This window comes from Sarcophilus harrisii, chromosome 2 (assembly GCF_902635505.1).
Source record: "Sarcophilus harrisii chromosome 2, mSarHar1.11, whole genome shotgun sequence".
Taxonomy (NCBI): domain Eukaryota; kingdom Metazoa; phylum Chordata; class Mammalia; order Dasyuromorphia; family Dasyuridae; genus Sarcophilus; species Sarcophilus harrisii.
In genome coordinates, this window is record NC_045427.1 from 206,611,121 (window position 1) to 206,629,206 (window position 18,086).

The window sequence follows — 18,086 nt, forward strand, 5'->3', positions numbered from 1 at the left end:
AGATTCCAACAAAAATCCTTTTAAGTTGGAATTATTCCTTTCTTTGTGTATCTTCAGTATCTAAAACCATATCTAAACAGTAGTAGGTGCTTAATAAATATTTAACAATTGATTGATTACTAATCTCTTCTGATTGCCTTTGTAAACTCACATTAACTCAATTCAGTTCATCAAACATTTAAATATTTACAGAATTCAGGAGAGTGCCAAGGACTGAGAAAAAAAAAAATAGAAGAGCTGATTTTAAAGAATATACATCTTTTTTTCCCCCTTAAGGCAACTGGGGTTAAATGATTTGATCAGGGTCCTACAGCTAGGAAGTATTAAATGTCTGAGGCTGAATTTGAAGGCAGATCCTCCTGATTTCAGGGCCAATTCTCTATTCACTGCACTTTCAAGCTACCCCAAATCATATTAAAGCAAACTCAAAAACTTAGATTGAGATTTCTGTTGAGTTTGAGCTCCTGTTGACATACAGCATAAATGATGTTAATCAAGAATGAGCGAAAAGGTAGCTGCTTGCTGTTACTTAGGGAAGCTTATATGTTAGGGAGCACTAATTAGTATTTACAGCATTCTCAGAGGGTCAAGTCTGCTTCATTTTACTCCAAATTGTGGTTGTTTTTGTTTCTTCGTTTTTAATTTATAGATTAAAACATGCATTTCCATAACAGTATAAAAATGTTTGCACATAAAACTGCAAATCTACTATGCACAACTTGCTATTCCTTTTAAATATACAGCAAAGTTTATCATGTAATTTTCCTCATTAGAAAACAACAAAATTTCAAGATAATTTTGACAGTTCCTTGCATTGGTAGATACATAGATGTTTGTTGATTTGATAGTACTTGGAAAAAATTTCTCAACACTGTAGCTTCTTACACCAAGTACTTTGTTGCTTCTTTGGGACTTGTCTATACCATTACTTTTTTGTTTCAATTTTATCATATAAATATTTAACACATCCAATAGTCTTTCTACTTGACAAATGGAAAAAGACTATGTTTCTAAAAATCTCAGAGATAGACAATAGTTGATTAAATAATTTTAAAATTGAAGAGAAGTGTGTGACCAATCTGATTTTCCTGCCAGGCCCATATCAGTCATTAAGATAGCAAAAAGACATAAAAATCCATTTGACTTAAAAATGATCAGTTCTGTGGCCATATATAGATAATATCTGAAAATGGGGAGAATAAATAACTTGCTCAAGGCCACAGAGATGGTATCACCAACACTAGTGATGCTAGCAATTTCTCAGCATTGCTCTAAGAATATGTCTCTGTCCTGTTGTTTCTCCTTTTTACACTTTATGAATTATGAAGGAGTTTCTCTTGATAGAAACAATTAATAGTAAACATGTGTTTATTAAGGATTTATTATATTTCAAGTACTATATTACACTGTGGTTGAAAACATGAACTGAACTGATGCTGAGTGAAATGAGCAGGACCAGAAGATCATTATATACTTCAACAACAATACTATATGATGACCAGTTCTGATGGATCAGGCCATCCTCAGCAACGAGATCAACCAAATCATTTCTAATGGAGCAGTAATGAACTGAACTAGCTATGCCCAGAAAAAGAACTCTGGGAGATGACTAAAAACCATTACATTGAATTCCCAATCCCTATATTTATGCCCACCTGCATTTTTGATTTCCTTCACAAGCTAATTGTACAATATTTCAGAGTCTGATTCTTTTTCTACAGCAAAATGACGTTTTGGTCAGATATACTTATTGTGTATCTAATTTATATTTTAATATATTTAACATCTACTGGTCATCCTGCCATCTAGGGGAGGGGGTGGGGGGGTAAGAGGTGAAAAATTGGAACAAGAGGTTTGGCAGTTGTTAATGCTGTAAAGTTACCCATGTATATATGCTGTAAATAAAAGGCTATTAAATAAAAAAAAAAGAAAAAAAAAGAAAATAAAGTTAAAAAAAAAGTCCTCTCAAGGATCTTACTTTCTAATTAGGAAGAAAACATGCACACAACTAGGTAAACACAAGAGACTGATACATGATAGAAATGTTATATCTTTCTATATGTAACCTATGTATACACATAGACTATATATAAATATATAAATTTATGTGTATTATATATATGTAGGTCATATAAATTATATGTGTGTATATATTGACTCCATTACTTAATGGAATCATAGGAAAAGTTATATGATATTTATAATATTATAATTTTTTAATTGATGATGATGATATACTCTGTCATTAGTGGAGACCAAAATAGATTTAATGTAAAGGTAAAATCCTAAAAGTTAGATCTACCTATAAGTGGATTGGCTTACATCCATTGATGATGGATTTTCTATCACTGAAAGTCTTTAAACAATGACCAGATCATCATTTATAGTATTTGTTATAGTTAGGATTCCTTTTTCCTGTGATTTGAACTCTAAGTAGTCCCACAAATCTGTATAAGGCAATAAGTTGCAAAGTAGATACTACTCTGAATTTGTAAAGGGAATTTTCTTGTCAGAAATTCACAATGCCAATGAAATTCCAAGTCTCATCTCATCTCTCATCTCTCCTCTCTCCTCATATAATACTATGACTATTTGATAAAGAAATAAAGATATATTTTGAGTATTGTCAAAATACAATGAAAAAAGATTTCTCTTTAGTGAAGAAGACCCTTGAATACTAATAAAGAAATATCTGGCTCAGTTTTTAATTCATAATTAATTTAGCTTCAAAATAAGTATGATACTGTCCACTTAACACACTAGCTATGTTCCTTTGAGCAAATTACTTAAACCCAATTGCTTCACCAAAAAAAAAAAAAAAGAAGAAGAAGAAAAGAAAAGAAAGAAAAGAAAGATTCAGTCAAGAATCCATTAAACAACTTATTAAATAATAACTTTGGGTCAAGTGCTGTTCTAGGCTGTATTTTAACTTATATCCCCAACTGATTCCACCTGTAATATAACCCAGATATTTCTTTTAAAATGGTTTTGTTTCATCAAGGAAAGGTCAACTATGTTTCACATACTAAAGTTTTCTTACAAAGATAGGGAAGTATGTCATGCATTCACAGGCTCTGTCTCAGAGCTGGAGCCTAGAATTTGCTCTATCCAGCCAGAAATCTAGAAGTCAATCTTTTCTGCAAACTTTATCATTTGAATGTGTTCCTATGACCTCTATTCAAATATTTAAAAATGTGAAGAATTTATTATTTTATGAAATTTTTAAAAATTTCATTTAAAAAATAAAATCAATGATTCCTATTAAAATGTTTGAAACCTTCAGTTAACCAGAAAATTAAAATTGTTATCCAAAATACCTCATTCTCTATATGAAAATGGTGTTATACTATCACAGTCAAGTTCTGCCGGTCTTTCTGTTCAGTTCCTTAGCCACTTTCTTGAGGAAGTCCAAAGCAGCTGTGTTTACTCTAGGAGAAGAAAACTTAACTAATTTGCTTTTTATTATTTATCAATTAAAATGCACTAAGATGTAGTTTCTGCCAAAAAAGTAAAAATAATTCTGGTACAAAGTATTTTTAGCAAAATAAAATATCTGATAGAAACAAAAAAAAAGTTGAAGGAAAAATAATCTGAATAGCAAATGATTTGGGGCTATATTAAAAAAACTATCTAAGATGTGAGGAGTAATAAGAAATGAGGGCAGCTTGGCAGTTGTGATGGCACCAGAGAACTCTCCCTCTATACGAGATGGAGGATTGTATAAAAATAATTGTGGCTATCTGAGAAATGATACAGATGGTATCAATTTGAAGACATTGTGGTCTGTTATTTATATAATAATACTTTAGATATGGTAATTTAAAAATATGGAAGATACAGAGTATTATTTTAATAAGATATTCAGGAGAATAGAGGAGGATGGATGGAATAAGAGCTCAGAAGAGACTATAGTGTACCACATAGGATTTAGGGTTGGGGATGTCTACAATTGGCAAAAAGTAGTCCCATTACTAGTTATGAAATTAGGGGAAAGGAGGGAGTAAATGAAGAGGAAGTGGAATAATAAGGTAGAAAAGAAAGAAGTTGAAGAAATTTACTCCAAATGATTAGTGTCACAAATTAGAAGAGAGGTTATCTGCTGAGTATGAGAAAGCCAGAAAGTAAGGTTTGGGCTGGAGGAAGGTGGATCATTTTTGGAACATTTACTCAGGGAGCTGTAAACATGATATGGAGACTTGTGTGGAACAGAATCTGTTATAGTGCTTTTTTCTAGATATTGCTCTCCAGAGCCATAATTAGCAATTTGGCGCCTAGGGCATGATTCAGGAAATGTACCCTGCAAAAGATGCATAAAATCTGGCTTCAAATCAACTTCATATGGGCAAATTATGTAAGGTTCTTTGATTTTTGTTTAGTTTCAAGGAGAAAGTCCCCAGGATACCATCCCATGAGAAAGAGACATACATTACAGAACATTAGATATTTCAAAGCTCTTTATAAAGAAATTATGGGAGTTGGGAGTGGGACTGAGATTGCCTGTGTTCGAGTCCATAGGAGTGGTGTGGGGGAAACTAGCAAAAAGAGGTGGAAAGTAGTTAACCATGGGAGAGAAAATCCAAAAAGTAAGTCAATTTCTAGCTTCCTATTTTAACAAATTATTTTTATGAAGTAGGTACTAAGTTCAGTTTTTTCTACATTGCTACATTTCTATAATAAATACACTATCATGGTGATCTGAATTTCAGTGCCTTGGAACAAAAGCCTATACATTCTGTCCTAGTTATATCTCAACTCCTCTCATTCTTTTCAAAGTCAGATCTGTATTCTGAAGACACTTTCTAATGCATAGTTTATTCTACTCACTCAAAAACCTTTCATAGTGCTCTGTTGACTATAGGATGAAGTCTGAATTATTTATCCTACAATTCAACACCCTTCTCATTCTAACACTAGTCTTCCTTCATAGTCTCATCCTTTACTCTTTCCTGTACCACCCTATACTAGAGTCAAACAGATTCACAGAATTTCAGACTAATGAGATCTCATCAGTCAGCTGCCTTTGTTTAATAGTCCTCAATGAAGGAGATCCTACTCCAGCTTTATTACTTCCTTTACCCTGAATATTTTATTCACCTAGCTTGCAATAAACGTAATGTATTTCCCTGTAAGCTGAAATGATGTCCATCCTTGGAGGAATTCAACTCATATATTATTTTCTACATTCTACCTTTGCTGGTTACTTGTCATTTTGCTCCTCTCATGCATTTTTAGTGTCTGGTTTACTTTATCATTATTTGGGAATATATCTTATATCTTATCTGTCTACTAAAATATAAATTTATGGAAGATAAAGGTCAGTTAGGTGATGCAGTACATAGAGCACTGGGCCTAAAAGCAAGAAGACCTCAGTTTAAATCTAAATTCAGATACTTAACTGGTTGTATAATCCTGAATAAGTCACTTAGTTTGTCTGCCTTAGTTTACCTACCTTTGTTTTCTCAACTGTAAAATGAGGAAAAATAGTAATATCTATCACTCAGAGTTATGAGCATAAGAAGCTATTTGTAAAGTGTTTGGTAAACTTTAATGCTCCTTATGTCATAACTATTATAAAGAATGTAAATTTAACTTTATATCGTAGCGTAACTAGTATAACTTGCAATTAGTAAGTATAGAGTATATATTTTTAAACATATTTGATTCTTAAAAGTCTATAGCAAAATGAGATGCTAAATGTGTGACCATGTGTGATGAGAATACAAGTTTTATTAGTGAATTATAATATATATATATATATATATATATATATAATTATTATTATTTTTGCTGAGGCAATTGGGGTTAAGTGACTTGCCCAGGAAGTGTTAAATGTCTGAGATCAGATTTGAATTCAGGTCCTCTTGACTTCAGGACTGGTGCTCTCTTCCCTAAATGAAAAAAAATGGCTCTGAATATGTGTATGTCTGTATAATATAGGTGTATATATGTAAATATACATACATATTTTATACACATATATACTATTGTATTTATTTAGAAGTATCATGTTTTTTCTCTAATAGACATAATCTCCTTGAGAGCAGTGACTTCTTTATCTTTTTGTTTGTATCCTTATTACCTAGCTCTACACTTGACCAATAGTGGGTATCTAACAAATACTTTTTGGTTGAACAATTGACTTTGCACAATACTTCATAAGTCAATCTGTCTCATTCACGCTAAAGAGTCATCCGTAGCTAAAACAAATACTTTTGTCTTTTTTTTTTTAAGACTCTGGAAAATCCTAAATATGAACTGATCATTGAAGCTCAGGATATGGCTGGTTTGGATGTTGGCTTAACTGGCACAGCAACGGCTACTATCCTCATTGATGACAAAAACGACCACTCCCCAAAATTCACCAAGAAGGAGGTAAGCACCTAAACATCCTTGTTGGAAGTAGAGTAGTTGTAATGGTACCCAGTGGTTAAAACTCATTCATAAGATCTCAGAGTTGAAAAAAAATGTTAAAAGACATCTTGTTCAACCACAAAGATTGTAATAAGTTGCCTGTGTGATTTTACAGTATATTATAAGAAAGTTGTATATGTAGTTGGAAAGTACTTATAGAATTGCATGAAACTCTGTAGGAAGCTAAATATTTTCTGGATTTGTCATTAACTTAAAAATAGCTTAATATAAAAGTAACATTTTTTTATCTTACTGGAGTCATTTGTCAGTATTATGTTATATTACTTGTCATTATGCTATATATATATATATATATATATATATATATATATTGAGTTATACATTATGTCATTATTATGTTATATGCAATGTAATGCATGTTATACATATAATATGGTACAACAAAATTATCAGCATATTACAGTAGAACACTACACTTATAGTCGGAAGATATGATTTTGAATCCTACCTCTGAGGTTTATGGCTGTTTGACTTTGAATTAATCCCTTCCCATTTTTGGTCCTCAATTTCATTTTTTTTAAATGAGGGGATGAAACTAGCTGATATTTAAGGTTCTCTCCAGCTTTAAATCTATGAACCTGGGATTCTATTGCAAGTGGTTTCATCATTGAGTTTCTTCTATCCACCAATGCATCTCAACCTCTCTGGGTCTAAGTAAATGACTCAATGAGTTTTCAAAACTAAATTTAGCATCCCCTGTGCCAGAAAATAAATGAGTCTTTTAGCCTTTTGTTTTGTCTTCAGAAAACAAGCACACACCACATCAATGGGCCTTGGACTTGCTACCTTTCCAGCTTCACAGGAACAGCCTTCTTGAGCTTATATTTTTTGGCAGAAATTTAGGGAAGCCAATACCATATCCAGGTTATATTGAAGCTCCTGAGGAAGATTTCGATGCACCTTATGTAGCTTAATGCCTTTTTTCCCTTACCAAACAAGTACAGACTGAGAAGCAACACAATTGATAGCATATTTCTTTTTCTTTCCTTCTTATTTTTGTAATAATATTGTGGTATAGAAGCTGATAAAGAAATACTAAGGGAACTTTTTGAAGGCGAGTTGTTTGCTATCCTTGGTCCCTGTGCATTGATGATTATGTACTGTTGTTGCAATTCACCATTTATTACAATTAAACAATCAATGTAGAAAGCCTGGTCAAGAACATAGAAATCGGTCAGGGTGAAATCCCAATTTCCACTTCCATGACTGCATAGGTTGTCTCCAGGTTGCACTTTTGAATACATTAAGACATTTCTCCTGACATTTTACAATTATCATTTATTTCTTCTGGTTCTTCCTTCTGAAGACAAATAGAAGAAAGCTAATTCCTCTTCTCACAATAGTACTTTAATCTTGTCCATTTCTTCTCTTTGACACTCTCAGGTTTCTGCAACACTACTCTCTCCTGGTTCTGTAGCCTGACAGCTCCTTCTCTGTCTTGTTTTCTTTGTCATTCAGATTATTTTCACTAACTATGGTTGTCCTCTAAGGCTCTGTCTTAAGTCCTCTTCTTTTCTTCCTCTATAGCATTTCTCTTGGTAATTTCATCACTTCTGATTCTTTTAATGATCCAGTCTCTTTGTGGATGACTCTCAGATCTATTTGTCAAGTCTTTATGTCTCTGCTGAATTCTACCTTATATAACAAAGTACCAATTAGATATTTTAAAATGAATATCTATTAGCTATCTTACACTTGTCCAAAACTGAATTCATCACCCTCCCCTTCTCCTCAGCCCCACAAACTTCCCCTCTTCCTAATTCGCCTATTACTGTTGACATCATCATCCTTCCAGTAATCCAGGCTCCCAATCTAATTGTCATCCTTGCCTCCTTGATTTCTTGATTCCCTACATCCAACTAGTTGCTCAGTCTTGGTAACAACAACAAAAACAGCAATTAAAAATTACCATTTATATGGTAGTTCCTATATTCCAGTCACCGTATTAGATATTTTATGAACATCAACTCATTTGATCCTCACAATAACCCTTCATTTTGCAAATAAAAAAACTAAGTCAAGCAAAAATAGTTGACCAAGCTCACACAGCTCATACATGTTTGAAGCTAAATTTAGACTCAGGTTTTCCTAACTCCAGGTGTTGTTCTCCAAGTAATATGTCAGCTAGTTACTCCATAATACCCCTCTTATATTTTCTCTTCTTTCCTCAGATACTTGCCACCATCTTGATCTTCTAACATCTGGTCTATTATAATAGCCTCCTGTTTGATATCTCTCAAGTCTTTTCCTATTCCAATCCTTGCTCTACTCACTGCTTGGTTTTATCTTCTTGTTTATTAAAACAAAAACAAAAACAAACAAACAAAAACATTTACAAGTTCTCTCCCTATATCCAACCATTGAGAGAGCAAAAAATAAAATGATATATATATATATATATATATATATATATATGGTCATGCAAAACATCTTTTCACATTAGCTATATTTCATATTTATCTTCTTACAACAATTCTGATGTCTCTTCCACATTGCCTATTCAATACACTCCATTGACTCCTTTTTAATCTTCAAGATCAAATATAAAATCCTTTTTGCTTTTAAGACCTGCTAGAACCTGCCCTTAATACCTTTCCAGTCTTCTTATACTTTATTCTGTTCTGTATATTCTGTGATGTAGTGACACTGGCCTCCTCATTGTTCTTCCTACACAGTACTCCATATTCCAGTTCAATGTTTTCAATGGCCACGTCCCATATCTGGAACTCTTCCCCTTCTCATTTGTACATTCTTTGCTTTCTTCAAGTCTCCATTAAAATTCCACTTTCTGCCACAATCCTTTCCTTTGCTTTCTCAATTTTGATTGTTTTTTTTTCTCTAAAACTATCACAGATTTATCCTATGTTTATTTTGGTTTGGTGCTGTCTGCTCCATTTACTGTCTTTGACAGAAGGAGCTGTTTTTTTCTATTTTTGTGTCTCTACCATTTAACACAAAGTAGGTGATTATTAAATGCTGATTAACTGACACCCTTCTAGAACCAGTACTGGCTGTTAGAGGTTCATGTGACTTAGATGTGATAAAAGTCACCAAGTTTATATCTTCTGGTCAGATAGAAGACTACCAGGTCTACCATCTGCACTGTTACCAAATCCTGAGGTTTAACCCTCTACCCTTTGTTGCCAAATCTCATTTCTATTATCATATCTCTCCTGCTCATCCTCTTCTCTATACTCAGTCTAGTTCAGGCTTTTATAATTTTTCAACTAAAATATTGGCATAGGTTTTTGGTTGATCTCTGTATTTCAAATGTTTCCCCATTTCAATACATTCTCCTTGAGAGAAGGGACTACTCAGCTGCCAATGATTTTCCTGAAGTGTAGATCTGACCTTGTCAAATCCCAACTCAATAAACTTCACTGCCTCCAGGATAAAATAAAAAGGCCTCTGGCATTTTAAACACTTCAAAACCTGACTTTTACCTTTGAGTCATCTCATATTTGCCTTTCTCTGGACATTCGGCAGATTGAAAGTTTCCTTAACTTAAATTTTCTTTTCAACTATGGCACTCAGAACTGAAGCTGAAATTCCTAGTAAAGTCTGAGTAAAGTAGTGTATGGTGGGACTGCATGTGTGTCTGTGTGTGTGTGTATAATATATATTGATTTTTTGTTTTTTACATCACCTAGTTTTCTCCTTCTAATCTTCCTCTACTCTATACTGGAGTAATACCCCATAACAAAGATTTTTTTTTTCTAAAGAGGAAGAGAAAAATCATTAGAATTAGTTCATACTTCAAAGAAACCTTATGCTATATGCACTGTTCCATACAGATGCATCCTAAAGTGTTGAAATAAGTAAGAGGAAGCTTTCTCTCCTTAAATCCCTTCTTTGGATTTCTTGTTCTTTGCAATTTCACATCATTCAGTTTGACTATTTTGTGGTAGTTCTTTCCAATTGCTGGAATCATTGTTTGCATTTTTTTTTCTTGTCCTGCATCAATTTATGTAAGCCTTGCCATATTTACCCGCATTCATCATGCTTGTTTTTTTTTTAACAGCACAATGATATTCCATTATATTCACACATCATACTCTGTATATACATACATTGTAATATCACTCGTACTTAATAAATTTTGTCCAGTCATTTCAGTTGTATCCAACTTTTTGTGACCCCATTTGGGATTTTCTTAGCAAAGATTCTACAATGATTTCCTATTTCTTTCACCAGTTCAGTTTTCAGATAAGAAAACAGAAATAAATGATTGCCAAGGTCACACAGTTAAGTGGCTGAATCTGATCTCAGGTCTTTCTTACTTCAGACATTATGCTTTCTTAATACTTATTAAGAAATAACAAACACTTATCTGTTGATTAATTTAATCTGGGATTTATTTAGTGAATGCTCCTTTCTTATATCTTCCTTCACAAAGTTTAGATAGAAGATTTTTTTTTCCAAAAGGGAAATTTGTGGAGATCTTGCCCTTGTTCTACCCAACCACACCCCATTGAGATTGCCCCTTCATATTTTTCTTATTCTAGTAGGAGAACTGATAGATATTATAAAGTGGTTCAGATTTTTATGTGATTGTGTTCCCATACAAAGACTGAGTTATCTCGGATGTTAAAAAATTGCTGATACATAGGTGGAGCAGTGAATAGAGTATGTGGCTTTGAGTCAGGAAGATTTAAATTCAAATATGACTGCAAACTGGGTGACCCTGGATAAGTCACTTAACTAGTTTCTTCATCTGTAAAAATAGAAATAGCAATAGCACCTGCCTCTCAGGGTTTTTGGAAGGATTAAAAAAGAAAGTAATTGCAAAGTGTTTAATACAGTGTCTGGCATGTAGTAATTATTACATAAATTATAACTATATTGATATTTATATAAAATCATAATGACAATAAATATGATGATTACATTTTTCCTGGGAAGGCTATTTTTCAAAGACATTTTTAGTACCCCTCACTTCAGTAGCACAAGATGTGCACCTGAAGCAATTTAATTTTCCTTAGATGTCTATGCTTGAGTCCCAGGGTCCTTCTGCTTTCCAGGCTGAGGGAAGTGCTGGTTGCCTATCAACTTTAGAGCTATTTAGAGCTTATGAGAGGATAGGCCATTGGTTTCTTTTTTTTTTTTTTTTTTTTTTTTTTTTAGGCTCTATAACATTCCCCAGTTACTCCTTTGTGCTGATGCTTCCTACTCTGTTTGCTGTTCTCATGCTGATACTTCTAGTCCCTCATTTAAGATGAAAAGAATGGTGAAAAAATAAAAGAAATAATATGAAATGAAAAAGAAGAAATATGAAATATGAAATGAAAAAGTCAGAGCTAAAATAATTATCAGGCAAGAAAAAAGTATTAATAGCATAACATTACAAAGTATTGTGTATATTAAGGCAGAGATGCTCCCTGCTGTAGGAGAGGAGAGAAAAGCCAAGTACCAGGAAGAAGAATTTCTAAAAGGACAACTGTCAAAAACTAAGCACTGAATGGGAAGATGTGGTCAGATCAGAAAGTCTTCATATTTTCATCTTAGATCTTCACTACCTGAATGAGGAGAAAGAAATGAAAGCTAGTCAAAGTGTGGTCCTGATTTTCAACCAGTCCAGGGCATATAAGCCAGGAAGAAATCATCGGTCTCCTTGCCCAGGCTCTGATTTTTGTGATCAAGCCTTATCTCAGACAACAGGCAACTGCAACTGACATAAAGGAGCCACAGTTATTCTTCTCACACTCAAGAAAGAATAGGCACATTTTAAAATTCTGTGCTTGATGGTCATGTTATTCTTCATGTAAAGAGGATGCTGTTAGAAGATTTGCTAATCTAGACACTTCTTATGAGTGTTGAATTAAGTTGAAAAATTTGCCATCACTTTCTGCTTGTACTAAATCATCACTGTATTTCATCAAGTGCAATCAAACCCTGATTTTTTTTTAATTGCTGCCTACAAAAATCAAAGGGCTGGGTTTAATTAGCCTAATTTTCATGCTTGCCTCTCAGTGACAACAGTTATTGGAAAGTCTCATTCTTTAAGGTCTTTGACCATAGAATCACTCAAAATACCAATGGCTTGGGTTAAGGCATTATCACATTTTGCTTTTCTTTTTAATTCTTTTAAAACAGAATTAACCTCCTCACTACGACCACCATTTCTCTGGCTGTTCAAAGTATGATTGCATCTATTAAAATACTTGTTTACTTTAAGATGCATAGTAGTGTGTATGGTATAATGAGAAAGACATTGAATTCATTGCAGAAATTCTTGTCTTTGTTCTGTTACCAGAACTTTCTAGCCAGATGAACTTAGTTATTTAGCGTCTTCACACATTACTTCATTCATATGTAAAATGGGTGCAATAATAAGACTATTCCTTATTGTCTTAAAACTCTTCCTGACCATGGCTTTCAGCCCCTCTACTTATCATAATTTAATATTTGGGAAAACACTGATTTTTCTGAACCTGTTATCATATCTCTAAAATGAAAAACTTGGATTGGTGAATTTGGAAGCTTCTTAAAACTTTATTTAACCCTTGATGGGAATCTTGTATTTCTTGGACTTTCACAGGGAGAAAATAAACCACAAGGGATCTGTGGAAATGCTAGAATAAAGAATTTAACTTTAATTTGAGGGATTTTATATTTGGCTTACAGAAGAAGTTGAAAAAAATTAAGCCTTAATTATGTGTAACCACCAGCAACAATGATAGAACAAACAAAAAACACCAATTGTGTTCTGGCGAATGCATAACCTACCTGCCTATTGACATTGAAAAGAGGAGAGAAAAAATATACACACATACACACACACACACAGAGAAATGTGTATGAGTATGTGTATTATACACATCCATGCACAAATACATATTTGGATGTCTGTCTGGATACTAAAGGAAAATAATAGTTCACAGGAGACAATATTCATATTAAGAAGTGACAATGCAATCGATGACTTTAGAGAGTCATATACAATATGCAAATTATGTATAACAAACATGGTAAATTAAAATTCCTGAATCAAGGTGACTAACAAGCACACCCATATACATATACACATATTTATCCATAGAGAAACACATATGTATTATATATATGTATATACGTATTTATTGCATTGTGATTCTTTATATATATATAAATATACATATATACACACACATAAATATATGTAAACAATAAGCCTGTCCATACATTTTCTTCCCTATGTTGGTTTTCAGCGATTAACCATTCTTGTTCTATGTGCATATTTTATCCTGTATAACACAGGCACATTTATCTATCTGTCTGTCTGTCTATCTCTCTATATGCATGTATGTCAGATGTGTCCATCTGGACACACAACTGGATAGAATGTATGAGAAAGTATTATATTTTGAAAAGATGCACACATCTGAGGAAAACAAATTATAAATCCAAGGGAGGGAAGAGAATGTGATATAAAATAGTTGTTTAATTATCAACTAAGAAAAAAATTGTATTTTTGTTTGAGTATAGTACAGACCACTGGGACAGAAGGCTAAATTGGATGAATTCACAGAATGGATAATGAACTAGGAAAAGAACTATTATATTTTAATAAAAAAAGAACTTCAAATAGTCAGATGTCTTAAAGTCAGAGCAATGAAAGAAAATAAGCAACTTACTTCAATGATGATTTAATTCATTAAAAGTTATAAAAAACATGAAGGCAAGCTATTCTTTTGTAATTGTTTTATGAATAAGGAAAAGATGTCCCCTTCATAGAGTAGGGACTAGAAACTATGCCATCCTAAACATTTGTGATGGAAGAAATAAAATCTGAGTAAAATTTAACTCATGCCCTAAATATTTTTGAGAATAGATTTCAGAAGGTTCAGAAAAAGTATGGGTAATATATTATGGTTTAAAATTATCCATGGGAAGTCATCCCCAGAAGGCTGACAGTCTCTCAAGAATGAAATTCTGAAATCACAAAGAACAAAAATTATTTTAATGATGAGGAAAGGATGTAATGGTCCAATGAGAAAAAGATGACTCTTAAAACCATATTTTAAAAGGCATAGTTAGAAGATAGAGAGAAAAATTGAATATAGAGGAGTGAGAATTCTGTTAGAATTGTGTTAGGTGAGTCAAAGGCCAGACTGAGCTAAGAAGCAAAAGGGATTGTTCAGCTGTTTTGGAGGAAAGAATAAAATAAAAAAGGCAATACTATCAATTGGGGTAAATGGGGGGGTGATGATGTATGACAGCAAAAAGGCAGACCATTATTTGCTCTATTTTTCTTCTTCAAATGAAAATCATTTTGGAATTTAGAAGGGCAGAACAAGAATGATTAATAGAAAGCTTGAAATCAACATATGTGAGAAAATGGTCAAAGAGCACCTAAGCGTCCGTAATGATTTCAAATCAGCAGGCCCATGTAAACTACATCTCAGGAAGCTGAAAAAATCTCACTAATAGAAATTTTGTCCCACAATAGAAGACCTTTCAGATGATCAAGATAATAGGGGAAAAGCTGTAGAACTGGAAAAAGAAAACTGATACACTTGATTAGGACAATCCTCTCCCTCCCCCCCCCAAAAAAAACTAACAACAACGACAAAAAAAAAAAACATCATAAGAGGATAGTGATATAGAATACTATTTTAAAGGGACCTCAGAAGCTAGGTAGTTTAATTCTATTTTTCAGATATAGAAATTATGGTCCAGGAAAATTAAATGATTTAGAAAGTTCTCCTAGCTAGTACAGATCAGTGAAATTTGAACTCTATTCTTCCATTTCTAAAACCAAACAATAAGTTAATAAGCTTAACTTTGATTCATGGAAAAAATTGCAAAACATTATTCAAGGCATGTTTTGTGAATACATAGAAGAAACAATAATATTTATTCTTTAAAAAAACTTTTTTTTTAATTCTCTCTCTTTTTAGCCCCCTCCCCATTCACTGAGAATGCCTGCTATATGATACTCATACATGTGAAGATAGTAAAATATATGTATGTAAGCCATATTGCAACAAAAGAAAAAAAATCTTGAAAAACAATATGTTTGAATTTATACTTGGTATTCATCGGTTCTTTCTTTAGTGATGGATAGCATTTTTCATCCTGAGTCTTTTGGAACTATCTTGGATCATTATATTAATCATTCTAGTTAAGTTTTTTCACAGTTGATCATCATCACAATATTGTTATTACTATATACAATATTCTGCTGATTTTATTCACTTTGCTCTATATTAGTTAATGTCTTCCCAGACATATTTGTTATTTCTTATAATAGAATAATATTCCATTACAATTATGTACCACATGTTGTTCAACCAATCCTAACTTGAGGAATTCCCTTAATTTCCTATTCTTTGACACCACAAAAAAGTGCTACTATGACATTTTCATCAGATAGGTCCTTTTGCCTTTTAATTTGATGCTTTGATGATTGATGTTTTGGGATACATACCTATTAGTGGTGTTATTGGATTCAAGGAGTATACCCAGTATTGTAACAAAGTTCCAAGTTCTTTAAAATGGTTGTACCAGTTCACAGCTTTACAATAGTATATTAGTGTCCTTATTTTTTACAACTCCTCTAGAATTTGTCATTTCTCTTTTTTGTCATATTAGTCATTCCGGTCGATTACCTCAGAGTTGTTTTAATTCTCATTTCTCTAATTAGTACTGATTTAGAAGATTTTAAAATGACTTTAGATATCTGTGATTTCCTCTTCTAAAGACTGCTTATTCCCATTCTTTGGACATTTATTAATTGAAGGTTTTCCTGTATTTTAACATATTTAAATGTAGTATTGGTGGCAAGCTGAAAACCCTAGACTTGAAGTCAAATGACAGGTGCTCTATCCACTGTGCCACCTAGCTACACCTCCTTATTTATTTTGGGAGAAGAAAAGTGACTGAAATCACTGAACAATAGAAAGAGGGAAAAAGAGAAAGAGGGAGAAAGAAAGAGAGAGAGACAGAGACAGACAAAGACAGACAGAGACAAAAACAGAGACATAGAGACAGAAACAGACTGAGTCAGACAGAGAGACAGAAAGAGTCAGACAGATAAACAGACAGAGACAGATAGAGACACAGACACAGAGAGAGACTGTGGTACTACTTCTCATATATTTTGACTATATGATCCTGGGCAAGTCAATACTAAACCTTGTAGGATGGTCATTAATCTAAAATATTAGAGGGGGAAAACTAAAAGATCTTAAATGTCCCCTTTACCTTTAAATTGTATTATACTAATAATTCACATTTCTAGGAATCTAGGTAGCAAAGTAAATAATGGAATTAAGAAGACTTTGAATTCAGATTTGGAAGCAGACACTTTAGCTTTGTGGCTCAGGAAAAGCCATTTAATCTCTTGTTTCAGTTTCCTTCACTGCAATAACAGTGGTGGTGTTGAGGATTAATAATAATAGCTACCTTGCAAAGTTGTTGTGAGAATCAAATTAGATAATGTTTTTAAAAGTAATTAGCAGTGTACCTGGCAAGAGTAAATGTTCTATAAATGCACATCCCTTTTCTTTTCTCTTCCTCTACCCCATATGTTTGTGTGGAGTATTTCTGTATAAATTGTTATAGAGCATCTGAGGTTATGTGTGTGGGATCCCTTATAATTGTACCTTAACTCCATATAATGATACCATTTTGGTCTTCTTTAAGAATAAAGGACAACAGTCTCTCCCTCCCACATTATTTTAAAGTTTCACAAAAATCTTAATTCAATAACAACCCATTGAGGCTATGAAGAATAAAAATGTGTAGCTTTTCAGATATACATTGACCATTATCTCTATTTTATAGCCGAGCAAAATGGGTCTTAGAAAGTTGAAATGATTTCTCCATGGTTATACAGCAAGTAAGAGTCTGAGGATTTGAACTTAAGGTTCCTGATTCTGAATCTAATCATCTTTCTACCACATCTGTTGCCTCTGTACAGGAGGATGCTACACTGGAATTTATAACAATATATCAGGACATCGTACTTGAAAATTCTCAGACTGTTGGCAATCTGTCTATGATATGCCAAATATCTGAATAGGAGCACCATACATTTAGTCAGTCATTTGGATTTTTTCCTTCTATTCTATGGCAGGCATCCCAGTTTTGGCAGCCCACACATCCACATGATTGATTGTGTCGATCACTTTTTTCATAATTATTCATGATGAGTGATCCACGCAGTCCCTGTGCGAATCTTTATGCAAATGTGATTCCTCTCCTATCCCTTTGGTTATACTTAGAAGGTCAGCAGCCACTCTGTGGTAGAAAAAGCAATTTTTACTAGAACTGGTGATTTTTTTTTTTTACTTCTAAACTACCCCAGGGCACAATATGTTACCAAGGCTTCTTCTGCCTGCTTTTATTAAAATAAAACATTCCAAACCAAGAACAACTACCCTGAAACCACAAAATATCCAGGCTTTTTTCTTTTTCCTAAGAACTACAGGATTTTATGCTTCTGGTGTGATGTCAACAAAACAGAAATAAATCTACAATTAAGAAAAAAGGAGTAGCTGAGATATTGCCTTTTAAAATAAATCAATAAAACAAAATTGCACAGGAGTACCCATGTTTCATTCTGGGCACTGCCACTTTCAAAAACCTCCCCTCCTGTAGTCACCTTCTCCACTGGTACGTTCTTTTTGAGAACCTCAATTTTGGAGAAGGGGCCACAGCCAGTCTCCTTT

The 18,086-nt window shown here is 33.1% G+C and overlaps 1 protein-coding gene across 3 annotated transcripts in view; it reads left to right on the forward strand.

Moving 5' to 3' along the window:
- Positions 1-18,086, forward strand: part of CDH13 (cadherin 13) — a 1,300,132-nt gene that overhangs the window by 1,135,144 nt on the left and 146,902 nt on the right. For all 3 annotated transcript variants that reach the window (XM_031949184.1, XM_023494633.2, XM_031949183.1), the window contains one exon: positions 6,232-6,372. In XM_031949184.1, coding sequence (XP_031805044.1) covers positions 6,232-6,372 — 141 coding nt within the window. The remainder of the gene's footprint in view (positions 1-6,231; positions 6,373-18,086) is intronic.